The following is a 27,888-nucleotide window of genomic DNA, read 5'->3' as shown; positions in this document are numbered from 1 at the left end:
CCCCATCTAGAAATAACATGGGCTAAGGGTTAGTACGTGCAGTATTCGCCCCCCAAACATTTATTTTGGCAGCAGCCTTTTTCTTAAATCCAGAGAAAAAAAGCAACATTTTTGTATAGCTTATTATATATATATATTATACTACAGGCAGTAGTAGACAGAAAAAAAGAAGAAGCAAATTAAGAATCTTGTGGTAGGTACAATGTTTTTTTCTTTATTATTTTAAAGTATTATTATTAAATACTGATATATGTTAATGTATTTAAAAACATTTTTAAACAAATAATTTAAGATATTAAATAAAAATTTTAGTAGTTTGCCAAAAATGATGATAGCTGTAATTCTTTTTTTTTTATTTATTTATTTCAGGGAGCAACAGAAAGGAATAAACAGAAAAAGAATGTAGCGAAAGCAGGCTGTTCACTGGATAGAATGCACTACCGGTCAGCTGGAATCCAGCAGAGAATGATGCTGCTGTTTGCTTTGGATCTCATCTTCATTGGTTGCTCTTCAAGACGTTTTCAATGGGCCTGACTTAGCAGGAGCTGTCCTAGGTGCTGGAATGCTCACTGCTCAATGGTGGAAGGTTAAGGCTTGCAAATCCGGGCCAGAGACTAGTGATCGCTGTCTGATCCTGAAGGAGGTAGGGGCTTTCTTTGTTTCCATATCCCTGATTAATCTACACTACATCAGCATCAACAGACTAAAGCAGTCACAAGAGAGGAAGAGAGAAAGAGATCAAGTGTGCCAGCAGCCACAAGGGGAGGGAGTGTACTGCGAGCCAGACTGTTTGAAACCGTCTGCATCTTAGTAGAGATGAGAGCTACATCTTCTCATCAGGAACAAGCCATTGCCATGGATCATCTTTTATTCCACATTTCCTATATGTCTTTACCTCTCTGCAATGCATTCAAATGAGGCACCAGAGCCAGCTGAGTGTGATTGCCTTTGATATTGCTGTGATAGTCTGTGTAGTAAAGTGGAGAGAGAGATCATCCACATCCTGCCTTGTTGGACCACAGAACAGGCTGGTTCTTCATACACACCCATTATCTAAGCCCTGCTATTGAAGGATCTGGATTTTAAACGAAAAACCATCACATTCAATTTTGTTTTTTCCACCAAAATTTTGTATTCAACTTCAAAGGCCAAGAGGCTTTTTTTTTGGAGATTTATATCATAATTCTATATAGTGATGCAAGAGTGTTCTACTTTATCATAAAATGCACTTTATATGAAGAAGGACAGTCTAATGCAAGTCTGTTTTATGGTGCTGAAATATTCTCTAGGATTGCACTGAGAAACCCTGAAGAAGGGCTTCAAGAGACACATTTCATTATCTCACCTTGCAGAGCAACTTGACATTATTGTGGTAGGTACAATATTTTTTGCTGTATATTATTATTATTGCTGTTGTTATTATTATTATTATTGTTATTATCTGTGTTTACGTTAAATGTTTTAATATCTTAAAAAATATTTTTAGATAAAATGTTTTGAAAAATGTAGTCCTTTTGCAAGCATGATCATTTTAGCGCTAATTCTAGGAAGAATTCACATTTATGACATTAAATGATGTGTATTTTTAGATGCATGAAATTAATGTGACAGCTGTATGGTAAATGTAGAAAATCAACTCATTTTAGGTGGGGAGACATTAGTCTCTATAAATAGAAGGGGTTTTTGAGACATAAAAAGGTAGAACCTGTCTCCTTATTTCTTTTTAAACATGTTGCTTTTATTCAGTTACATATTCCAATTACTCCATATTCCAATATTATTCTTTGTGCTTTTTTTTCAAACTGTCAAGTTGCTTAGCTTCTGGACATTATAAATAATATATGTTGGAAACATATGTGTGCATTTTTAGATCTGATCAGTGTATTTGGAAATCTGGGTCTCTGGGAAGTGTCCTCATCTCACACAGAAGAACAATTGTGTTATTTTTAGGAAGGATATAGGACAAGCTGTTAACCTTTCAGTGCCGGAAAAACACGTATCGCTCAAAGGGTTAATCGAGATTCACTATGAATGGTGGAAACTATACAGAAATTCTATATTTACGTATATAATGAAATGGGCTATGGTTGTCGTGTTTACATCAAGTTTCACTTTTCCAATGCAGTTTAGGTACCAGAAAGTGTGGAGTCTGGAACTCCACTTGAAAAACTAGGCTTGTTGGTTTCCTGGTACACAAAGGTTCTAAAGTCCTTTTCACCCTACAGCATAAGTGTATAATTATCTCTTAATTAATTAAAAGTTGGGGACGTTGGTACTTTGGCTTGTTAAAAGAACAGTCTATTAAAACCTGAATTTTTCCTTTTTAATTGTGTATTTGCAGGGTGGGCTGTACATATCAATTTTCTGGATGCTATTGTATTACATCTTAGGCATTTCACCAGGACCAACCTAAAGTTTTAATATATGTATACTATGCATTAAAATAGGTATTATAACTAAGCACTATGGTACATCCAAAGACACAGTTTACTTAGTAATAAGTTAAGCATAAATACATGTCAAAGCGCTGTTACTGTATGCAAATCTTTAGTTATTGGATTCAGAAAATGAGACTCCTGCCTCATTTTCCTCCCCTGGCTGTCTCTACTGAAAGTGTAAACAGGAAGCATACTTAAGTACACTTCCTGCATATGTTCTTTTTGGAGTTGTGAGTAGGTTGTTAATTTAAACAGTCACCACTAATTTAGTATGTAGGCCGGATTATGGTGCTAAAACGGCATAAATATAACAATGGATGGATCATCCATTTTTGGGTAACTATTTGGTAGCAGCGCAAAACAAGGCCAAAGGGCTAGGGGGAAATTAGCGTTCTAAACACAAAGGCATAGTGTAGTTATTATAGAAGCCAAGAAATTAAATTAAATATACACACTTTCAAGCAAATTGTTTATAAATACTTTTTGATCATAGATTCACTTGAAAAAGTAACAATACAAAATAGAAAATGACTATATTATAATAACTAACTATAGTAATCTTTTTAAACAGTACATTACAATCTCACTGACATGAAAACTATTTCAAGGCAATATTACTGTTGCTAGTTAAAAAAGTATATAAAAATGTCACCAAGTGCTATTCTTAGCCTGTGCTTATCATATCTCTGATTATACCACAAGGGAACCTAACCTATAATTCAGTCTGGGATCCTCAGGGATCATCTTTCTGCCCACTGCAAAGTAAACCTCAAAAATCATTCTTCATGAGCTCTGATATTTACCACTAATCAACTTATGTTAAAGTGAATCATTAGAATGTATTTAACGAAACGCAGAAGCCTGTGATAATCTGTGTCACCTTTTTAACATTGAATAAAGAGGAGTGCGCCACCTAAAAGGCATATACTCAGATTTCAGGGTTGCTAGTAGATTAATAACAACCAATAAGTACACAAAACAAAACAAGGTTTCAGCGCATTCCCAGCAAATACTGTTCCATCACTATATTGCTTAGGCAGGCACTTCGTCAAAGTACCGCAAGTCCTATCATCTTTCATGGCTATATTGCTTACCAAGTAGCTGAACCAGAGGCACTGCTTTGCATTTAACCCAAATTAAGCAATTTAAAGCCTTCTCCGGAACCCATTAATGAGGCACCTGTGTGGCGGATAGGCCTGCTCAATCATATCGTTTTGGCCAGAACCTTGTAATATGCACAGGAAAAAAAAAATATACAGAAAGGGGAACACACAACCTAAAAAACATAAAAGGCATACATATTCAGATTCCGGGCTTGCTGCAAGCTCACCTATGTTGTGTGAGAAGGGATTCTCAGACATTCTACCCAAGCAACGTATTCATATACTAAACATGTATTGTGTAGAAACACACAAACGCATATTTGTATATGCGTACTGCACACAAACATTCACACATGCACACTGTGTTAACTTTGATTTGCATATTTCCTTTCACTGCAAAATGAGTCGCTAGACATTTATAGCTCAGGCCACAAGGGACTTTATGCATGCACTAACATGTTAAGGAAGACATGGCTCTATGTACTCTGTATAATGAACAACATCTGTGCCTTTGACTTCCAGCATTGATGTCCGCATCCCTGTATTGTGACCAAATGGGGGAAGGGAAGTTTGTGCTATACAGATGCAAACAAAAAAGAAAAAAAAATACTCATTTGTACTTTTGTGGACTGCAATATGTTACAAAACAAGATGAAGCATAATGGCTTTTATATTATATATATAAGATTAAAAACTCATATTCATCTAATGGATTAGGATTATAGCATTCTTATCTCAGATCCAGAATTTCATAAGACTTAGTAGAACTTAAACTTTAACGTTTAAGCATGTCCTTAACAAGCATCTAAATAAGTATCCATACAACCTTTGCCCCGATTGCAGAAATACACATGTGTAAGGATGAATGACATATTTGGAACAATTTGAATAGCCAAATAATATTACATTACAATAATATTACTGTTACAGTCAGTAGAACAATTTCACATACAAAAACACATACAATAACAAACTGGTACAAAAGGAGAAGAGGGCCCTGCTCTTGCGAGCTTACGTATTTGCTCGATTATAATACGACCCTGATTATACGACGACCCCCCAAAATCTGAATATTAATTTAGGAAAAAAAGAAAACGCTACGGTGGAAGTACAAGCAGCAGCAGGGGTTGTTTGCGTCCATAGAGGGGATGTTCGCCGGCTGCCAGAGAAGAGAATACCCCACAGCACTGAGGAGAATTCTCCTCTCTGGCAGTCGAGGAAGGTATGAGCGTAGACAACCTCCGCTGCTGCCGGCACTTTCGCCGGCACTCGGTGATAGGCGCCGGTATAAGTGCCGGCAGCAGCTGAGGTTACCAGACAGAAGGATCCAGGTCCCCTGCAGGTCCATCATTATCTTAAATTTACCCACTAGACATGGCTCATTTCCTATATAATAATATATATATATAACATAATAATGTTCTCTCTTGAGTTTTGATGGAACCTGTTATTGTACTATATAGTCTATAGAGATGTTGAGCATTTTTTTTTTTGCAAACCGATCTCAACTTAATTTTTGTAATAAATACACAAAATTTGGCACATTCGCACTTTATTAGTTCAAAAGTAGTATCGTATAGAGGATACAAACCTTGTTTGTAATTTTGCGACTGGCCATTTTGATACCTTGAACAATGAGATCAATAATCTATAGAATATTGAGCTGAGTAATAGTTTGCATAATGATCGGATATTGGTGATTCCTGTTGTGAAGTATAGAGTGCATATCTGTTATTGCCCGGAGAAACCAATTATGATTTCATTTTAAAAACATAATGATTTCAGAATTACTCAATTTACTTGTAAGAAGGAATATACTGTGTTTATAAGCCATGTACTTCTTATTCTCTTTGTAGCTCAGTCTTTCAAAGTTATAATTTAGGAGCACATGTGATGAGATTCATTACTTGTTCAGTGCTACACGCACTATCCATTCACGGGAGATTAAAATCGTGTTGACCATACTGAAATTCAGGGTTTGCATTTAGCTTTTTTGTGAAATGCATCCCAGTGGTTTGTCCTTGTCGCTGAGACGATTACACCATCCACCAAAACAAAAGCCTAGAGCACAATTGCCTAGAAAATTACCCTGCCTTTTGTTTCCATGTATTTACAGGCTAGTACAAAACACTTAACAAACTGCAGGTGAGTGCACGAAAGTTGCCTACTGCGAGGATAATCAGTGTTAAAAATAACTTGCTTAGCATGAAGATTCTTCCTACCTCTACCTTTTGTCTGTGGTTCCCTTAAACAGGCGCCCTGCAGATGCAACTGGCCAGGGCTTTCCCATCTTATTTCTATGCATCTATTAAAGAGCGGCAAAGAGTTGTAAAGAGGCAACATAAATTGCTTAGTGAAAGGTAGACCGTTCCAACTGTGTGCATCCTGGTTACATCCACTGCACTGATATACAATTTAGTACATGTTAAGTAAAGTCTCTAGTTACCAATAGTACACGGTGTCCCAGGTGGTATAGTCATCAAACAATGCATATTAAAATTAAAAAAAAAAACATTAACCTTTAGTAGAAGCTTCAGCTCCAGAACTACGTGTCCTGACATTTCATACCACTAATTGGCTGCTCCAAGCAGTCAATCGATGGCATAATAGTGCATTTTGAGCATACACATGGGATCTCATTTGACTCCTACCCAGGGATAGACAAAGTGTCTGTACAAGGACACTGGGGTCCATGGCATGGTTTGTGAAGGTCCATAGAACATCATTAAATTGTCCACCACAGACCCCAGGAAATGTCCACCATGTTGGTGCCTGCTCCTTCTCCTACCCTGATCGTTCGCCAGTTGTTTGCAAGCAAACGTATGCTTAGCTACATGGAATTTAGCTGGTGGATGAGGAAAGGGGCAAATGCAGGGTTTCTGCAGGATCCCTCCATGGATTTTCAAGGGGAAGACCACAAAACTTTAAAGACACCTTTTATGTGCATAAAAGTGCATATGATGTCTGACACATCTCTTACTATGTCTGCCTAAGTACCGCACACAACACCGTATACTAAGTAATACAATGTGAAATTGTTTTTTGAGCTCATGGCTTTTTCCATTTGTCTTGCCAGGTTCCAGGGACTAATTTTATACTTAACATATAGATTATAACCTGAAGCATCATTTGAAGGCTTACTGGATGAAAAATGATTATCTATCACTTTCATAGTACATAATAAAACAAAATTGAACATTTACACAGTATAAAATTAAATAGCCATCCTATAAAATAAGTTATATTTAACCAAGTATGAAAACGTTACATAGATTTGCAAAAAAAAAGTGATGATGAATACATTTTAACTACTGAATGAAAAAGTAAGATAGCCCATCAGAGTGTTTAATCAAATTCTACAAATGTAGTAGCATGACTGATTATTATTATTATTACGCTTGGACGTCGGCCAACTCTTCGTGTTCGTGTTCGTGGGAACAAAAATCTTCGTATTCCATGAATATTTGCCCGTTTCTGTGTTTGTTTCGGGCGAATATTCGTGTACATTCTTCTCATTTGTTTTTTTTCCTTGTTTTTGCTGTTTTTTGCCATTTGCACTATACAGCAGCTTTGGCGCCAGGATTTCAAAGGTCCGTACGAGCAACTCTATTGGTCGCCGTCAGGGAGCTCATCTGCCATCAACCAATGATGTGCAGCTTCACTTCATTGCTGGATGGCAGATGAGCCCCCTGCTGGCGACCAATAGATTCGCTCGTACGGACCTTTGAAATCCTGGTGCCGAAACTTGGCCGGGGCCCTGCTCCAGGAGTTAAAGGTCCGTACGAACGACCAATAGAGTCGCTCGTGCGGACCTTTAACTCTTGGAGCAGGGAGACCATGGTCTTCCCAGGCCAAGTTCCGCCGCCAGGAGTTAAATTGGTTGATGCCAGAGGAGGCCCCTGCAGATGACCAATAGAGTCGCTCGCATGAACCTTTAACTCCTCGAGCGAACCTATGGATTTCCGCTCCCGTTAACCCCTGGGATGCTGCGTAGATAAGGTAGGCTAGATGAGGAAGGGACCAGGGAGATTAGTAAACGAAGACGAACACGAAGATTCTTCGTGTTGTTTGTCCTCGTCTTCGTGTACGTTTTACTGCCGCCATGTTCGTTTCTTCGGTATTCGGGCTGAACAAGGAAAACACACCCTTCATGTCCGGTTTCATGTTCGTCCTAATACGAATGCACAAGACTAATTATTATTATCATTGATTCCTGAAATTATGGGATTTTTGACATTCTCCCTAACAGTGTATCTCTCTAAGAGTGCAAGTGTCATATAATGAAACTAAAGAAAAATAATATTTGGCACTCTTGATGCTCAACTAAGCGTCACGAGTGCCAAATTACAAAAATATATTCTTTACAACAGACACAGGAAATGTGGCAGATTTGCCAGTCGTGTTTAACAGATATGATTCTGGTCTGTGTGTAAAATTTCCAGTTAACACAATGATAGTAATTCTAACGTAAACTATGACTCATCTGGTCAATTCAAGGTCTTTCCCCAAGTGAAGAATCTAAAATGACAGAGTCATCCTCATTCTTCATTTATACATCAGTGCCCAGAATCCTGATAATTGCAGTTTATACTCTGAAGAATGCTTAGAACTGGAATGGTCTCTGCATAAATATGAACAATGCGGATGAACTCTTGCTGGTACTATTTCCCAGAAGAATAATTGCACATGTAGCAGTAGACTTCATCGCTCCCTATGGTGTATTGTGCTATGAAATGTTGCCGTATACTGTGAAAATCCTTGATATTCATGGTCGCAGGGAGATTTTATCTGAATGCCACAAAAATATTGCATCTGTTTCTTAATGATGGTAAATGTAAGATATTAGCAAAGGGGGCTTTTTGCATTGTGTGGTATAAAATCTACGTTCAAAATATATGAAAATCTAACACTGATATGCTAATTAAAAGCGCCCTATAATTGGTGCTAACATACTGGTCTTAATTTAGATTCTGCAAATCATGTATAGACTAAATAGGTTTTTAATAGGCAATGCAGATTCATTCTTGTACGTATTGTTTCCCGGTATGGACAAATTAAAAAACAAAACCCTTGATCAAGGAAAATGATGACTCTTGGTCATCATACTAATTCTGCTTGCCCCTTGAAATGACCCTAGGACCCCTAACCATGGTTAGAATCACTCTGTGTATTAGATTAGTGATTCAATTCCCAGCTGGTGATCCTATAGCATTGCTGGATCCTGGCTCTGTTGTTTTTATGTTCAATTTATTATAGTAGTTAAGTAACGCTGGAATTTTATTTTCTATTCATGATTCTTTTGACTTATATTTATAAGGCACATAGTTTGATATGTGGAGCAATCACCATGGAAACCAAAATAGTTTTTTTACACACCCCACTGATACTTACAATTTAGGCATCAACCAAGAAATGGTTCTTGGCTTGGCAGGTTGAGTTTATAATATGTACGGCTTCCTGTGTACATAAACAATGCAAATTTTAATCAATTGGAAAGTCCTAGCAAATGAGCGAGAATGTCCCACAGTTTCATTTATTTAAGTTTTCATCATTTGAAGGGACAGTCCCTCTTTATCACCCGAATTCTTCTTCAAGTCACAATGTGTATTGAAAGAGCAGAAAACATTCTTGGATACCTAGCTACTTGGTTAGCTTTCAATAGCCCTCAATGTCACATAAAAAGTCTGGGTAAAGCCCTGTCCCCTAATCATACCTGTACACAGTTATAATTGTAAAGATAATTATTTTTAATAAAGAATATTAGTAGGTGTTTTACCACTAAAAGTTACCATTGAACATGCAGCTTTTATAAATGTCCTGCTTACCGTATGTTGTGCCAGAATGTTTAGCTAGAGTCACCGTGGAGATTTAAGAATAGCTGTTTTTGTGTTGTTAGGTTAAATAACTATGGAGGTGGATTAAAGATTACGATATAAACACACGATAATGTAACTCTACACTGCACAATGAATATTTCTTAGTGTTAATGTAACTTTGGCTTTCTGCCTCCAGTTAATTAAATGTGCCACCGTTCAAGCAAACGTGCTGAATTTGTTGCTTTTTAAAAAAAAATAAATGCAGCATCAGACACATAATTTCTATTACTGTTAATAATATCTAAATATTTGTCATGTGATATACAAGCAGGCACTAATGGGTTGTTTCCATAGAAATTGGAAAAGGCTTCTTAAAAGTGTATGTTTTTTACTAATTAAAACGTAAGGAAAAGCGTAAAATAACAGATCTGCTAAGGTAGATTTAAATAACACATATGAGACCTCAATTAGTAAATTGAACAGCACACTAGAAAGTAGCAATATAATGTTCCTGTTCATAGGAGCATCCCATTGGTTGCCATGGTTATAAGGCATTTTTCATTATGATCATACCTGGAAACTTGTGTCAGGAACCCTGCTTCCATGACCCAGAGGATTCGGGTATTCACCAGGTATGATTATGATGCGTGCTATTTCCCTTAGTACTGGTTAGTACCTTCCTCCATGTGAATCAGTCAACTGGTTTTGCATCATGGAATTCATGGTTCATAACACCGAAGGACTAAAAGTTATCCATAACTTAGTTCTTAACCCCTAATCTGTTTTATCATCCATTTATTTCCATCCAAAAAGTAGAAGGATTTGCTCATATTCCTGTTGTGCCAATCTGCAATTTTTGATAGAGGAATTATGTATAAATTGCTGTTTACCAAATAAAATGAAGGCTGTCTTGTTAGGATCCAATTTGTATAATATGTCTATGCGATATTAATACTCAGGAGTATAAATATTCCATGTTAGAGCCATGAAAATATGCAACATGTTTTATTCATTCCACATTCTTTCAATCCATCTTCGGATGTTGAACGTACAAACTCTTATATGCTGCATTGATGTATATATACACTGTATAGCTTATACAGGGATTTTGCTTTCTATACTTGTACATCTGTGTATTCACAAATGAATGATATTCTTTAGTCCTTTGTAAAATCCCATATGGTTTGTTTCATGTATGTTTAGCTTAAGCACCAATCCATCAAACAGTTATGAATGTGAGTTGTGTGTAAAATTGATTCGGATGCAATATTTGATCACCATAGCAACCAAGGAAATATTTCTATTGATTGCAAAGCTCAATTTCCAAACTTTGAACCAGAATCACTTTTTTAAAAAAAATCTAATTCCCAGTGTTGCCGATATATTAAATAGATGATTAAAGTATATAAGATGGCACTGAGTGATGTTACATGTTTGTTTAACCTACAGGTCAGCTTGTCTGCTTTTAAATTACCTCCTGCAAAATGATGAGTTCAAACAAAGAGGAGGATCCGCTGGGAGCATTTCTCCAGTATATTGAAGATATGGGTCTGAAGGCCTACGATGGTTTGGTTATACAAAATGCCTCAGACATTGCTCGAGAAAATGACAGAATGAGGAATGAAACAAACCTGGCCTATTTGAAAGAAAAAAATGAAAAGCGTAGGAAACAAGAGGAGGTTATTAAACGGTAGGTATTACAGCTGCTCCATTATAGAACGGATAATACATCATGCTGTGGTAGGCATTGCTTTTTGTTTTCTTTTAATTTGGCTTAAAAACATGTGGTTTACAACACGTCCTCAGGGACACGTAACGTTCCAAAGTGTGGTGGATTACTACCGAGAACACTTGAGAAATCTTTTATTTATCTTGGTATGGTAAGATCCTTTTTTGTTGTTTCAGAATATTTCGTTATATATCCTCCTGTGAGGGCATCTCTCTGGACTTTGTATGCATCTGTCAGGAACTGTATCCAATATATATATATATATATATATATATATATATATATATATATATATATATATATACGTGCCGTTGCTGTGGAGTAATAATACCATAGTACATAGCTTCTTGCCATCCAGAAACATCGATTCTATGGCATAATTTCCTTATAGGGCTCTATTCATTGAACAGTGAGCTGCAGACTATAATTGTGACCACATTATTCATGTATTGTAGCCACCTCTGCCCATCTAACGGAAGGAACTTTATAATACATTGTTAATTTGTTGACACAAGGTTTCTCATCACACCACAACTCGCTTGTTAGTAAATCAATCGTACCGTTTACTGCTGCTTTAGTGTCTGATATTGCACACAGTGCATTACTGCGTTTTAGTATCACTTCCTGTACAGTTATTTTTAGGATTATGAATCAATATTAAAAAAAAAAGCTTTGTATACCTGCCTAGTAAGGGAAATGTAATTGTGTATCTACGATGCTTTGTACAAATCTACACAACATGCACAATGACACCGGCTAAATTACACGTATTATTGTGAAGTCTTGGGCGATGTCTAGTAAAGGTGTAGCTGTGAAAATATATGGAGAGGCAGTGCCTGTAAAATGAAACTGTGCTAGGCCTTTAAGTAACCCCTGGTTACCATGGTGACAGACAGCCATAAGGAGAGGAAGACAGTTCTAGACTGAACACGCTTGCTACTTCAGCAGAGCTGGCCAAGGTAATGCTGTAGAAGGCATTAATATGGCTTCCTGCCAAAAAGTCGCTTAGCGATGTCATATTTTATGGGCTTGATTGTATAGGAGGGGAAATGGATAGGAATTGGAAATATGCCTGAGTTCTGATAACCTGTTGTGTTCCAGCGCATGGGCTGTGAAAAATTGTTCCCAAACTTAGATTTTTTTTCCTGTTAATTATACTGCAAAGTACATTTTATGATGCAAACAAATAATGTGTGCACTTTCCTGTAGTAGTCATATAATATGAAATGTATTCATGACACACACTACTACTATGAGGGTTATATATAAAAAGTAATTATAGTAAAACTTAGATTTGTGGTACAATTACCGTAGCAACCAACTATTAGTACCATCAGCTGCACATTATATACTTACCGCCATTCATCTCCAGCTCTGACTCACCAAATGCGCCAGGGGGGCATGTAAAGCGATGCCAAGCACTTTGCTGCCACTGATTGGTTACTTCAAGCAGCCAATCAGTGGCAAAAATTGTTAAACGACTGAGGGGGAGAACTACTGCATTGCTGCAGATTCTACCACTTTTCATTTGAACTTGTTTTGTTTTGCATTCATGGCACACTAAATTATACTAAGAGAAATCTCCCCTAGGAGTCCTCATTTTTTTAACTGCCGTGTTATTTCAGCCATATCCATAAAAAGAAAAAATATATCCCTGACCTACTTCATCTGACTTGATGTATATTTATTCTCTTTTAGCAACCCTGGGGAGATTTTTATTTTCCTTTATTCAGACAGAGACTTCAATGGTAAATCGTCAGTATGAATTTAAAAATTAATTTTAGTAACATTAATCTCTATTAATTCCAGGGAGCGCTAACTATAGTACTTAAGCAAGTGAACATAAGCAAATATGTTGTAATAAATAAATATATCACTTTACAGAAAAGGTGCTAGTTAAATGAAACATATATATACTTAATTATATATAATTATATATCTTGTATATTTTTTTATGTTTAGAGTCTCAAACCATAACATTGTGTTTTATACTGATAACAACTGGCAAACGGTTATCTGTATTTTTAGGATTTTCTTAATCCTCCGTGGTGTCTATTGGTTAATCTCCAAGTTTAGAAACCATACTTGAGTGGAAAGCATGGGCATGTTTGCCAAACTCTGGTTTTCAGGAGTTGATTTGTTCGATGGCCACTGAAGTGTAAGCTGCCATACATGAGTTGGCACAAGTTTTGTGTTTTTTGTGCAGTTTACAACGTCGGTTTCCTCTGCAAGAAGGTCCAAGTTGGACCTTCAAAGAGCATAGTGAACAGCTCAACATGAAAACTTTTTATCTCCTTCTATCTCTGCCCTCAGAAAATACACCTCTCTGTCTGAGTTTCCATTTATTAAGTGCCCTTCTTGTTTTATCCTTTAAAACATACTATTTTACGGCACTGTTTTATTATTGATGGCTCTGCTAGTTACAAAGCATCAGTTTCTATGGAGAAAACTTAGGTGTATGGATTTTGGAAGTCTTAAATGACCAATTGACTTAATCAATGAAAAGTATAATAATGTAGCACATAATTGTGGTAATTGTATGAAACACCTGCAGAAATAATCGTTAAGACACAATAAGCTCTTACAAGTATAGACTCGTGATAAATGCAAGTTTAACCCCTTAATGACAAAGCCTGTACATGTACGGGCTCAAAATGCATTGTTTTCAATGGGTTTAGGGACCGCCCATTGTCCTTAAGGGGTTAAAAAAGGCATTTACATGTCGTATATCTAATACGCAACCACAGGAACTTGTGCAGTCTTTTGAAAACTGTGAATGCAATTTTAATAATCTTTTTATCAGTAATAAAAAACTTTTAGGAAAAATATAACAAATTTTGTACTAAAGAAAGGCAGGAACCGCAAATGAAATAACATATGTTCAGTGTATGTAAACCATTTCATATGCTGTATGTGATATATTCTGTAGGAGAATTTCTTTTATGTTTTAAAAGGCCACATGGAAAAGCAGCTGGCTTTCATGGAGTGATTATTGAGCCATTGCATTGCATGAAAAACATATGAACATACTTGACTTTTTCTACTAAAGGACCAAAACCAGTGACATATCTTGGCTGCTGATGTCATATTCCAACAGTGGGGTAAGGTCTCTACGGAGGTTGTGCCAGTTAGGCAATGTGCTCCACAGTGTATATGGGCTGGTTAAAAGGGAGATCTCTGATCTTCTCAAACAGCCCATGGAACATTTGGGGATGCAGATTACTCAATAGGGCAATCTGTCCCTGGTTTTGGGGCAGAGGGATATGCCACTGACCAGAAGAGTGCGCATTTCATTTGCAAAGTGTTATTCAATTTGTGTCTTCCATAGTAAGGGGTTGTGTTAGATTTGAACCACTATAAGAATACAGAATTGTTGGCTAGATCCTATTCAAGATTTTCTAGAATGAGCCAGAGTAGTTCTTATCCTGCACTGATGAGGATCTAATGAGATTAAAACAATCTGTAGGCGAGACTCTCGAGATCAATACCTTTGTTTTGGGCCAAGAACAATTTTCATCTGCTTAGCGTATGTGTGAACCCAGACAATTCTAGATAAAATGTCTAATGTAAAATTATTTAGATGGGTCCCATACCAAATACATATGATCACTCATTTGTTCAATGACAAGAATACATTATACTGTGTCTTGATCTTGCCATATCCTGAGATACCTTACATTATAGGGGAACTAATCATCTAATCAGGCTGCATATATGTTAGCACTACCTTTGTGTCTGGTATAGGGATAGATGTATTATCTCTCCATTACTTATCGGCTGTGAATGAAATAACACCAGGAGTTTTAGAAAACTATTGATGTGCTTTACATAACCAGAGATGTGATTGGAAATAAAACCTGCATTTCAATACTAGAATAATTGTCACTGCTGCTCTGGTGTGCGTTACAGAGTGCTAAGTGCTTATGGAAAATATACATTAAGACATTTAAATGCGCATAGGACCTATCAATTGCTCTGGTATATGAACAATAGGAAAAAATAATGACTTTATGTATATTGGATTCCAGAACGGATACACATACAGTAAAGTAGAAAATATAAAAAAGGTGCCTTTTTATTATTGAAATGTACATTACACATATTTTACAAGGACAGTCCCATGTATCATTGTGACTTGAAAATGTATTTTATAATCCATTGATGGCACAGAGCTCTGTACCACTGACATTTTGCATACCAGACAGATTCTCGAGAATTGTTTGTTTGTTATGTTTTTTGTGACATTACTTGAGATTGGGTAGAATGTATCCACATAGAGCATTTAGGTAGGTATGTTGCATATTTGCTGAGCTTGAGAGATCAAAAACCTTAGCCAAGCACTTCTTCAGATTACCTTCATTTGATCAATCTATCTTTCATACATTTTTTGTCTCTTCAATATTCTGTATGTTTGCCAGATTGCTTCCCCTCCCCCTAGACTACAAATGAGATGCCAAGTTGAAAGCCTTGTGCTAGCTCATTATTTGTAGTAAACAGCCAGATGCTGTAGAGAGGTGGAGCCTTTCTGACAGTGCTGCATGACTGCTTGCATGAAAAACAAGCAAGGCAGACAGCAAAGGTAGACTCTGAGCTCATGGCGTTATATCACCGTGTGTCTAACTCATATTAGGCTAGCATAGTGGTGGTGACCTCATTACCTGAGGTTAAGGGGTACTATTTGTCCCAAGTGGTATCATTTAGTGATGTAGAGTCCTGAAATGAAAGAATGCCCTTGATGCTACTACAGGGAACTGGGCAAGTTAAAAGAGATATCTTAGTTTGCTAAGTATGAGGACATGGTACACATTAAGCTTTGGGTATACACAGAAATTATGTGTGTTTCTTGCTACAGAACCTCTCCATCTCCATTTTCTAGCCCCTTTCTCCTCATGCCACTGTGGTTTGTAGTACAGCCTGACAGTTACGTGTGACGTGTGTGACTTAAGTAAAGTGTGTGTATTTGTATGTACGTGTAAAGGGATTGAGAATATGTATATGTAAACGGTGTCTATCAGCAATTCAGCATTGGTAATAGTTGTCTTAAACGCAGAAACATAGATTCAGATGGAGCTAAGGTCCACATAATACAGATAAAATTGAATGGTAATGTTCTCCCTTCATGCCATTTAGTTATGGTATAGAAGATTTAGCATTCTCAAGAACACAAGAATGCTGTAAATTCTTCCAGCCATGTATTTGCGGGTGAGATGGGATGCATATTAGTACTTGTGAGATGTCATGTTAAGTCTATCAATGAATTAAGAGTATGAGATTTGAGGCAACAGGAAATCTTGTGGCTGTCATGAGAAAATGCAACGTGAAATGGACAATGATATCTATGCAGAACACAGTGAACAGTAGTGCACATGAAAACTTGAGATGTAGTCACATAAGAGAGCTTGACAGTAGAATGAAAGGGTATCTTAGATTGCTGTGAAGATGACCATAAGAAGTGCAAAGAGAAAGTAGAAGACTGCAATTATTGAGATGGGTGGGATGAGGGCACTAAATGATTAACCAGCATGTTGGCTAAGCCCACGAAGGATATTATATGTAGGATTTGATTAAAAAGCAGATGGCGTTACCTAATACCACTACAAAGCAATGTGCAGTAATGTTTATTTCATTGTCATTGTCACACACAGAAGGCAAAAATCCTAGTAGAAAATATCTTGACTCTGTTGATTATTAGATGATAGGAATATGCACTAGCTGTGGAACTCCAAGTAGACCCTCTGTTAAGAAGCACAGGAACCTTAAAACGCCCTTAATTTTCCATCCCTTATGTGATGTTCCAAAGCTGCGTAAGCCCTATACTTAAATTTGTCTTTCTGCCAAAATGGACATTATATGCTTGGCAATATTGTGAATATTGGTTAAAATAAGTCTGTGACAGCTGAATGTGCAGAATAAAATTCTGATTGCTGAGGCTCCCAGAGGTCACAGAAGTTAAGGTTGATAATCCAGAACCAAAAGAGTCACTTTTCCAGAGGTTTAGTGGCTAAATGTAAGAGACAAATTGAATGGTAATTACAAAGAAAGAAGGGTCAAAGGTATTGTTTTGACAATGAGTCTAACAATGACATGCAATATGTATACAGAAAGTGAGAAACAGAACAACCGAATAGTTGAGGAATCAGTTGAGGATTGGAAGACTGCAGAATGTCATATGATCCTAGTGAGTTGTGATGAAGGAAGGAACTCTACACTGTGTAAATGGTACATTTTATTAAAAAACATAGTTTTAAAAAAAAAACTACATCTTTATTTTACATTTTTTATTTAGTGGGATATGTTTAATATAGCTGTGCAGTGTTAAAGAAAATTAGACTTGTTTCTAGCTGATATATAATAGGGGTAGGACAGGTCAGAATGTATTAGTTATCACACTGAGCTTTGTATTATCACAATACATATTTTGTGATCTGTTATGATTTCAAATAACCATCTGAAAGTTAGGATATGCTGGTAATGAGACGGTAAATTTGGTTTTGACACTTTTAACCCCTTAAGGACAATGGGCGGTCCCTAAACCCATTGAAAACAATGCATTTTGAGCCCGTACATGTACGGGCTTTGTCATTGAGGGGTTAATTATATAGTGAGAAACGCTAAAGCTATAGACTTGGGGGAGTCTTCATACTGCATGAAGACTCCCCTAAGTCTATAGCTTTATTGTCTAACACTATAAAATTGAACTGAATTGAATAATGTGTTAATGCACAATTTTATGGAATACAGTATATACATTGAATACCAACTTTTATATTTCATAATATGAAAAAGATTACTGCCTGCTTTTCCTTTATTCTGTGTTGGACCCTGATTGTTCATAGTTAGAACATACGTGAACTATGTTTTGTATCAGATACCTACCTCCATAATAGTTTTAAATGTTCATTTAAATGGATGTCCACCTAACAGAACTTTTCTACTGGTGAAACGTTTGTGACATCCCTTACCCTTCCTAACTTACGGTTGCTACAACTTAACACTCATCCAGAGGCTTAGAATTGGGGAGGGATGGGCACTGTGTCCACCAAAGGACATCTGTGTCTTTGAGAAGGTTACATAGTTACATAGTTACATAGTTATATAGGCTGAAAAAAGACATGCGTCCATCAAGTTCAGCCTTTCCTATATCTGTTAATTTGTTGCTGTTGATCCAAAAGAAGGCAAAACCCCCCCCCCGGTTTCGCTCTTTACAATTTTGCACTAACCAGGGGAAAAAAATTCCTTCTTGACCCCAAAATGGCAGTCAGATTTCTCCTTGGATCAATAAGCTGTTTCCCCATAATTAAAGATTATATCCCCGAATATTATGTTTTTCCAGGTATCCATCAAGTTGCAGTTTAAAGGTCTGTACAGACTCTGATAAAACTACCTCTGCAGGCAGAGAATTCCACATCCTTATTGTCCTTACTGTAAAAAACCCTTTCCTCTGCTTTAGTCTAAATCTCCTTTCTTCCAGTCTAAACGCATGACCACGTGTCCTATGCATAGTCCTGTTTATGAACAGATTTCCACACAATGGTTTATATTGGCCCCGAATATATTTATATAACGCTATCATATCCCCTCTGAGGCGACGTTTTTCTAAACTAAACAGATTTAAACAGGTTTGTACATATACTGGTATATATTAGACCAGTTAGGGAAATATATATTTAAATAAGTGTGTTTTCTGCTCTTACAAAAGATGAAAAAAGGAAACTCATAAATTGTCTCAAGGGTTTACTCTTAATATATTTTATGTAAAGGAGATAATCAAGTGTATAAATCACCAAATGAAATAATCAATAAATAGAGCACAGTAAATGTAATCCATTTAGTAAACACACATGGGTTTAATGCATTCAGCTAAAGCAAAATTCATAAAAAATGTCTAAATTCCTCAAATAATTAAATGACAGTCAGATCTATTTGTACATTCTTGTGATTCTTTGGATTCTTATCTGGATACTGCAGTATTTGATGAACTTTGTCTATTGATTATGATCTGACTTATTGATGAACTTTGCTTTCGCTGAAAGAATTATACCCATTTTGTTTTATTGTATGGATTACATTTACTGTGCTCTATTTATTGATTGTTTCACCTTATTTATCTTGTGATTTGTAAAGTTGATTATTTATCTCCTATACACAAAATACATTAATTCTAAACAGGAGCGTAACTAGAAACCACAGGGCCCTGGTGTGAAAATTGCCCCAGGGCCCTCACAACTTCACAAGCAACATGTCCCGTAGCAACATGCCCCAGTACGGCAGATTAATGCCATCTTAACCACCAAACAGCTTGTCTGTGTCATCTTTGCCCACACACAACAAACATCTTTTGCCTTCAAACAGCAGGTATGTATCATTTTCTTCCCCAAACAGCTTGTCAGCTCCCCCAAATAGCTTGTCTTTGCCCTCTTTGCCACCAAACAGCCTTCCTGTGCCATCTTTGCCACTAAAAAGCCTGTCTGTGCTATTTGTCTCCCCAGACTGCTTGTCAGTGCCCCCAAACACCTTATCCGTGCCACATTTGTCTCAAAACAGCTTATCAGTGTCCCAAACAGCTGGGCTGTACCATATTGTTCCCAAACAGTTTGTCACTGCCCCCCAAAAAGCCTACCTATGTCACCTCTGCCCCCGAACAGCCTGCCTGTGCCATCTTTGCCCCCAAACACTTACACATCTATGCTAACACACAAACACTTACACATTCATACTCACACATCTATCAATTCCTACACAAGTAAATATACACTTTCATGCTCATATACACCTATGATTGTAAATCCTTAAGAGAAATTTCATTTTACCTTTTGGTAGTGAAGAGAACACAATTCTTTTACCGCTTGAGTGCTATGTGAATATATAATTTTGAATATCTTTATCTATTATCCACCACAAAATCTGTTGCTGCCTACCTGGGAACAAGGATCATATGTCATGTTTTTGGCCATTCAAAACATGGGTCTGCCAATTTTTCATACATGCATCTCTAGCAAAATTGCCAATTATTGGTTCCCTGTTGAATTACCTGTTGCCACTAATATTGATGATTATTAGAAAACATTACTGTGCTGTAATTTATGTCCGTAGCTAGGGAAGATAATTCACTTAGGGATTTATGAATCATTCATAGCATAAGTTATTATATAAATCAGAATCTTCATTAGTGTAAATACACAGGAGAACGAGTCCCTTTATGTGTATTCAATAGGTTAGCTATGCTATCCATCCAGGGTCATTATTCAGTTACAAGCGGAGGACAACACTATTTCCATACTGATTAAAAAAAAGGCATATCGCATATGGATGCTTGAAGACAATACATTCACAAAGGGTTTTTTTAGTACTACTGAACTACAGGTATGTTTACTAGGGAGCTGATATAATGAAAGTAGTCAGCACATCTGTGATTATAGTATGCATCCTTGATAACACCCTTGTTTCCTCATTGCTATACCATCTTGTTGCAAGACATATGTTTGGTACACCCGGGTCAACAAGATAGCAACTCAGCAGAAAGATCCTTTCCATGAGAGATGTTTATTGACTTGCTGTGCTAAGGGAGGATTCAGGAGGAAAACAACAACAGGGATCTCAACCCTCCATTGAAATGAATGTTTGAGTCCCCTTTAAGAGCAGCCACATGACTTTCTAATACTAATGGTTCACATTGTGACTACTCTACTCTTGGAACAGTGTTTTCTCCTGTCATCATCACACATTAAGTTGTCTAGTACTGGACACTTCTTGTGCAACAATATAAAACTTTAATTGGGGATGCCTGTGCTACTACTTCCTCATTAAAATAAATAAAGAGGTTAGCTCCAGGGCAAAGAACCCAACAGAATGCTACCCTGGACAGTCTTTTTGGCTATACTTGCTTTATCTGTTAAATAACCTTTATCAGAAAGTGCATTCATGGCAGTTACAGAAAATAAGTTAATAAAAATCTATCTGTACCTGAGCTTGGCAGTGTTTAACTAGGATTATAGCCTAATTTGCAAATTGCTGTGCTATCTAGATTATAAAATATTCTTCTGATGTTTTTGAGTGCAATTGTGGCATCACTAGTGCTCTTTAAAAATGGCCTGTATGCCTTGTTCAGTAGATGTCGGAATTTTTCTTTATTGTCTTGAACAAGTAGATATTTACATATTAGTTATATATACCAGTATATGAAATATATTTGAGATAGATATTGTGGAGATTTGGGCTGCAGTTACCCTAATGGTACTACATTTTCATATCAGAGTAAAAAAATATACAGAAAAGGGAGATCACAACCTAAAAAGCATAAAAGGCAAACGCATTCAGATTCCCATGTTGCTGCTAGAATAATAATGACCAAAAATAATGACCAAACGTATACAAAACAAAGCAAGAATTCATCTTATAGTCAGCAAATACCATTCAAAAAACCCACATCTAAGGCATAAATATTGTGAATTCTGTTGCACTATATGCCCATATAAGGCTTAGCCAGCCACCAAATAAGTATAGGGGTTAGAGGGGTTTTAGGTATATGTTTTGGGTGATTGTGATCTAGTCATTGCAAATAGATTCTACTAATAGAATTATATTTTTAATTATTTAAATAGAACATTGTGTTGCATTCATACTCACCAAACATTCTATGATCCTAGATAAGTGGAACATCAGGATAGGAGTTTGGGTCCAATGAGTGACAGTGTTTAGGTGAACTCACATTGAAACTTGCATGGCTAGATTGAGAGGTCCAAATAGTAAGTTTAGTTAAATTTTACATCTAAATATTTTGCAGTTGTCTTTTCCCTAAGTAATTTTAATTCCCCAGATAACCCAATGCTTATGGGCTATCCTCTCTGAGACCATGGGTTTCATTACCTTCAACGCAACCAGAGGCAAGTCTTGACAGTCAATAAAGACAATAAAGAAATAAGCAAACTTTGTAACTCCAGCATAAATGCACCTGACACTCATCACCGATTCCTACATAGGAACCGGAAACATTGTGTTCAGTGAACAAACACCTCATACCTCGTATCTGTTTGCTTTGGCAGCAAATATGAAACATATTCTAAAACCAGACTCTCCTTCCTGAATTTTGAGCTTCAGTAGGCTGTGACAAAAGGCTCAGGATACAAAGCTGCAACAAGTACATTGTCTGTGCTACTATTATTTCGATTGCTGTCCTCCAGAGAGCATCAATCTCAAAGCGCAAAATGTTCATTAAGTAAGAAAGCACAGCTGTAGCACAACATGGTTTACCTAAAGTCCCAACCACCTGTCATGACAGACTCTATTATTCTGGCTTTCCAAAAACAGTCATTTCAACCCGTAGTCTCCTGTTTTTATATTGAAGAACAAGAGCTTACCGTACATATATCAATGTTCTCTACATCGTCTGCTTGTTATAATAGATTGGCAGGATCAAGAGAAAATTACTTGGCAGTACTGAAATGCAGCAGAATAGTTTTAAAGATGTACGCATGCTTACAACTTACAATATGTACTGTTACTCGTATTTTAATATAGTCTTGATGAGTGGGTCTTTGGCGCAATCTCAAATTATGCTACAGGGTGCATCTGACTGTTAATCCGTTGAAACTGTGAACTTATATGACAGAAAAAACAAGGTATCAGTGGGTATTGGTGGGTAGTATTAAAGAGGAATTCTGAATTAATACTGGATTCTCGTAATAGTCAGTAATGACTGGCATATTTGGTATTAAGCACAAGTCATGCAAAAAGCAGTTATTAGAATACTTTATCATAGTGTTCTCTTCTAATGAGAGCAGGTTTTATTTTCCAGTGCTGTATAGTCTTGCAGTTGAGTTGTTTTGCATATCTGTAAGAAGTGAGTCATTAGAAGATCCCTGTGATCTACAGCATCTTCTCTCTTGAGGCTGTAACTAGAGTATATTTAACTCTTTTGATTCCTTGCCTTTGGGGCCAGTGCATGGAGACAGCTCCACGTTAATATGCTGTGTGTGTTTACTTATAGACGTATTATAACATATACCTAATTGTGCAAAAGGAATCTGGTTGTATGACTGTATTTATTCAACAACTATTTACCATATCTCCTTGAAAAAATGACATTAAGGTCAAGTGGACCTCTTCCTATCAAACTGAACTAGTGGATAAAATGAATTTAAGTTCAGCAATGTGGACACACTTGTTAAATGGAAACCTGCAAGGATGAGTGGGATGCTTAGGCTTATTAATTGTGAATGGTTGCGAATGGTAGATGAGATGGTACGAGATGATATATTTCAGCTACCCAATTTAAAAGGAGACGGTTGCCTTTGCGTCTTTTAGCTTAACTAAATCAATTACGTTTTAAAGGAAGCTGAGAAGGAGCCAGAAGGTTATAACCTACAACATGTTTAATTAATTTTAATTCCAGATGCAGTATTTCTGCCAGAGCTATCAATAATAAACAAATTAACAATAGAGGAGCAACAGCATATTCTGGAGGTATAACCATGCAGATCCTAGGAACAGCAAGTTAAGATGGCTGCTCTCATGCTATACACAGTAAGATGGGATGCTAATACACATACCTGGGAACTCTTACGGTTTGCCGTTACGTCTCAAGTTTTTTGCCCCAATCTCAGGGTGAAGGAGCAGATTTTCAGGGTCACAAAGTCTGGAACTGACTCCTTCCTATTCTACACTGCCAGGATCAAGAGTCTCAGGGTCAGCTAATTTAGAAAGTTCCCAGGTATACACATATACTACTTATTTTAAGATGTAACTGCGGTTGCATTTATTTAGTGTATAGAATAATACAATGTATGCATTGGGAAAAGCGCCAGATCCTTGCAAACTATGCATTATGAAGGACCACTATAACACTGCATGATACATGACTCTTTGGAGTATGTCACTACATAAACTATGCATCATCCAAGGCCGACCTGGACCTTCTTGCTATGATTGGCCCTTAGTAATGCATAATTATGTTTGTGAAATGTCGTGCTTCGCCTTATCTGAACTAGTTTACAGCCATGTTTTTTCCCAAGGCACTTCAGGCACATACTGTTTTTCTTTATTTAGCAGTCTTACAATATATATCTCTAAATTTAGAAGAACATCTGTCTGCCCTGGTTCACGTTTCACGAGACAAATTCTTACCTTCTTGCTGCAAAGGGTGGTCCACTTCATGCTGTTTAAAGCGTGAGATAGTAAATCTAATAGAAGAAGCGATTTGATGCTTTAGAGCTTTGTGCGATGACCTTTTATTTTTAATACAGAGCAAAACACACGGTATAGAACTATAGTGTGTCTGATGAGAAGTCATCTTCGGGAGACACCCCATACATAACTTAACACAAGTGGCAATCACAGTGACTGCCGAAAAGCTGCAATTCTCTTGTCTGTTTCATAAAAACAGATTGACTTTTCCTGACCCAAAATAATAGATATTTATTTCAAAATGGGTTTTGTGCTAGACCAGCCAGCTGCGAAGCAGTCTTTCCACCCTGCTGTTATCTTAGATCAGCACATTGAGAGAAAAAGCAGAAACAGTTGTATTGAAGCCCGTTATATGCATATGAATGCCTTTAATCACATCTGCAAGTAGAAGTCAGGCCTCAGGTACTAACGGAGTCATCCCTTTTTGCAGGCTCTATTTAAAATGGCAGACAGCATTGCAAAGACTTACTTATTCCATACGCTATCTGCCTCTGTTACAATGGCCTTTATCTTGTGGTTTTAAAAAACACTGCATTTTTCAAATAAATATTTACCTCACCTTTTGTATCTACAAAGGGAGTAAAATGAAAGAAATATGTAGATTTTAATTTCCTTAATTGATATGATGTATATAAAATAGGTATAAACCAGAGGGATGGTAATTTACACCTTTTAAAAATACTACTTTAAGGAGTGATTTCTCTGTATAAAGACCACGTAGCTACCTACTGAGGTTAATGTTTGATATATATATATATATATATATATATATACATATACATATATACATGGCGTGTTTGGATATCTAATTCGTGCTTTTTTGTCTTTAGCAATGAAGATGTAACATGTGAAGACTTAAGCATTGCTACCAAATCATGGTCATTGTAAGTACCGTACATATATAAGGGTGTACATACATGGTTTCCTGGGATCATACAGGAAACTTGCCTCTGGCGTGTTTTTTGTGTGGCTGTATTTTTCATATGGAAACTCTTTTTAGATATATTAAAACATTTGCACAAGAAAAACTCAGATTTGGTTTTTTACCAAATCTTCCATTTAACCCCTCTATTTAATGTAAAAACAATAAATAGACAGGAGATCTGGCATTAATTGAGACGTAACCACATCAGGAGAGGAGATGGCGAGATGGTGGTGTTCCGCCTGTGTAACGTTAGTTAAGGTAGTAGACTTCTGCTGGCTGCGGAACCCCAGTGCTAGAGGTGATATCTGCCAACGGGTCCAAGTCCAAGCCTTTACGACGTGTCACTGTAGTGGGAATGGCAATCTGAAAAGTTATATTCAAACAACATTTACACAATGTATCTCCTCAAAGAAAGGTGAGCTTTTTAGAAACAGCACAAGTTGCTTTAATTCCCTACCAAAACCCGCAGTCTAAGTGATAGTACCACTGTATAGAATGTTTGTTTTCCTCCTTCTGTTTTCAGTTTACCATAAACAGAACTGACACATACATGAATTCTAGACTGCAGATGTAGGTCCCAGATGGATTAATCTCAACGGTTTACACATTAAGTCACATGATGCGTTTCCAAGAACTTGACAGATCAAAACACATGATTATTTCATGTACGTCTATACTGCTCAGGTCAAGTGTGTCCTCACCAGCTGGATTTGATATATTAAAACATCAAGGGTAAAATTGAATAAATCCATATAGAATTTTGTGGCGTATTTTTGCGTTAATAAAAACTATGAGTATTTTTCAGTATACCGTAACTCTGAAGACAGTAAGCTCTCGGGAGAGGGAGGTTTTTTTATTTTCTCTATTGAAATGTGTACTTTTTCTATTTTTTTCTATTGAAAAATGTTTTTATTCTACATTTTAAATGCTTCAGTTGCACATTATATATATAGAGTAGCACAGTAAGTAGTTGAAGCAATAAAATACTGCAGTCTAAAGGTGGTGGCCCTTTGATTTGGATGTAGAGTCAGGAGGGGATGTATAATTAGTGAAGGACTACAACCTAAAAGCATAAAAAGCTGAATTGTCGTATTGTATCACTGAGATTGCCCATCACTTTTTTATACCAGGTCTGCTTAGAACAATGTCACATTAATAGACCACAATAAACTACCCATAAATTGTATTGATAAGTTTTGGAATGGTTCAGTTTTATTTGTAATATTTAGTTTCTGCCAAACTGTCTCTGATACATTAGGCTACTAGAATTGGTAACAATCACCTCCTTTCAGGAGCCAGTTCAATCATCATAAAAGGTAAAAATATATGAAAAAAACAAGCAAATAAATAAGCACTATTGCCATCAGATATGTATGTCGAATGGGCAAGACATACAAAAGTCAAGGCCTCAGCTGTGCATACTGGATCTTTAAGGATTGGGAAGAGAAGCACAAAGAAGACCAAGGCAGGTTGAAATGTATTGGTTAAAATATATACGGTAGCTAAAAAAACGATGGCTTTATATTAAAAATGGTAAAGCAATGTTTACAGCATTTTATTCTGTATTCATTAGCTTTGATCTTAGCAGATAGATTTGCTTTAAAATAGTGTTGGGTGACCCACTTATTACACATTTAACGTTTTGATAGTCCGCCAGTTCCACCGCCTAAAGCCATTAGTTGTACCATTCTATATTTAAGCTATTTGGGATGTTGTGTTCAGACTATAAAATAGACAGTTTTCATCATCCTACTTCTTGGCAGTCAGTTGCAGAAAAAAACCCAAAATAACCTCAGCTTCCCTTGAAAAAAAAACCATATCTAGACCTCATTTTAAACACTCATGGCCTGTAATCACACACATTCATTCTGAAACAACAAAGGTTCCTTTTTTCTCTTTTTCATTTTTAACTCTCACATACAGTATTCCCTGCTGGCTGAGCTGAATTATTAAATTTCAAATCATATGTGAAAAAACCTTGAATTATTCCATTGTAAAGTCATAGGTGACTTTGGAGAATACAGCAGTGTATCACAGCTTTGGTTAATCCAACATTCTAATTTAATTTCTTCAACATGCTTTAATTGAATAATTAAATATAAAGAGTACGTAGGTTAAATCCCTTTGTGTTATATGATTGGTGAAAATATATAATATGCCAAAAGGCTGGTGAAATTGAATAAAACACAAACGTCTTCTAGATCTAGATTATCTAGATGTGTTGTTCTGTAGACTGTTTAGCTCAAGGCAAATCCTGGTTGAAGTCCTTACGAGATTTGAACTCAAGGGATATTTTAGCTTAGGCGCAGTAGGAGAAAAAAATGAAATGCAAGCTTTCAACATTGATGTCGTATTTTGGAGAAAATAAATGTCTTTTCTGTCTCTAGTATATAAGCCTGTTTTTTTTTTTTTTAAAATGTATACCTTGCATGGCATAAATACTACACCTATAATAAACTGCATCTATAATGGATGCCACTTGACAAAAAGAGTAGCACTGCAACACTTGGGAATTGTCAGTTATCCAACAACAACAAAAGAGTGACATTATAATGAAATAACTTAAACTTGTCTAAAAGTAGAGGAAGGGAGCAAGGCTAGGTTAAGGAGCTTTGGGCCCTGGAGCAATAATACAAGAAGGGCTCCTGGTAGACCTCTAGTTTTAGATTTTAATAGCTAGTTCTTATGCTTCTCC

The 27,888-nt window shown here is 36.6% G+C and overlaps 1 protein-coding gene across 1 annotated transcript in view; it reads left to right on the top strand.

Annotated features, from left to right (window-relative positions):
- Positions 1 to 373: 373 nt before the first annotated feature.
- The window catches only part of NYAP2 (neuronal tyrosine-phosphorylated phosphoinositide-3-kinase adaptor 2), a 75,010-nt gene continuing 47,495 nt past the window's right edge, over positions 374 to 27,888 (top strand). The window contains exons 1-2 of the mRNA XM_053458913.1: positions 374 to 1,372; positions 10,807 to 11,047. Of these exons, the coding sequence (XP_053314888.1) occupies positions 10,842 to 11,047 (206 nt within the window). The 5' untranslated portion in view covers positions 374 to 1,372; positions 10,807 to 10,841. The remainder of the gene's footprint in view (positions 1,373 to 10,806; positions 11,048 to 27,888) is intronic.

Source organism: Spea bombifrons, chromosome 3 (assembly GCF_027358695.1).
Source record: "Spea bombifrons isolate aSpeBom1 chromosome 3, aSpeBom1.2.pri, whole genome shotgun sequence".
In the NCBI taxonomy this organism is placed as follows: domain Eukaryota; kingdom Metazoa; phylum Chordata; class Amphibia; order Anura; family Pelobatidae; genus Spea; species Spea bombifrons.
The sequence above is the reverse complement of the archived record's forward strand: the minus strand, read 5'-3'. Positions and strand labels throughout refer to the sequence as shown.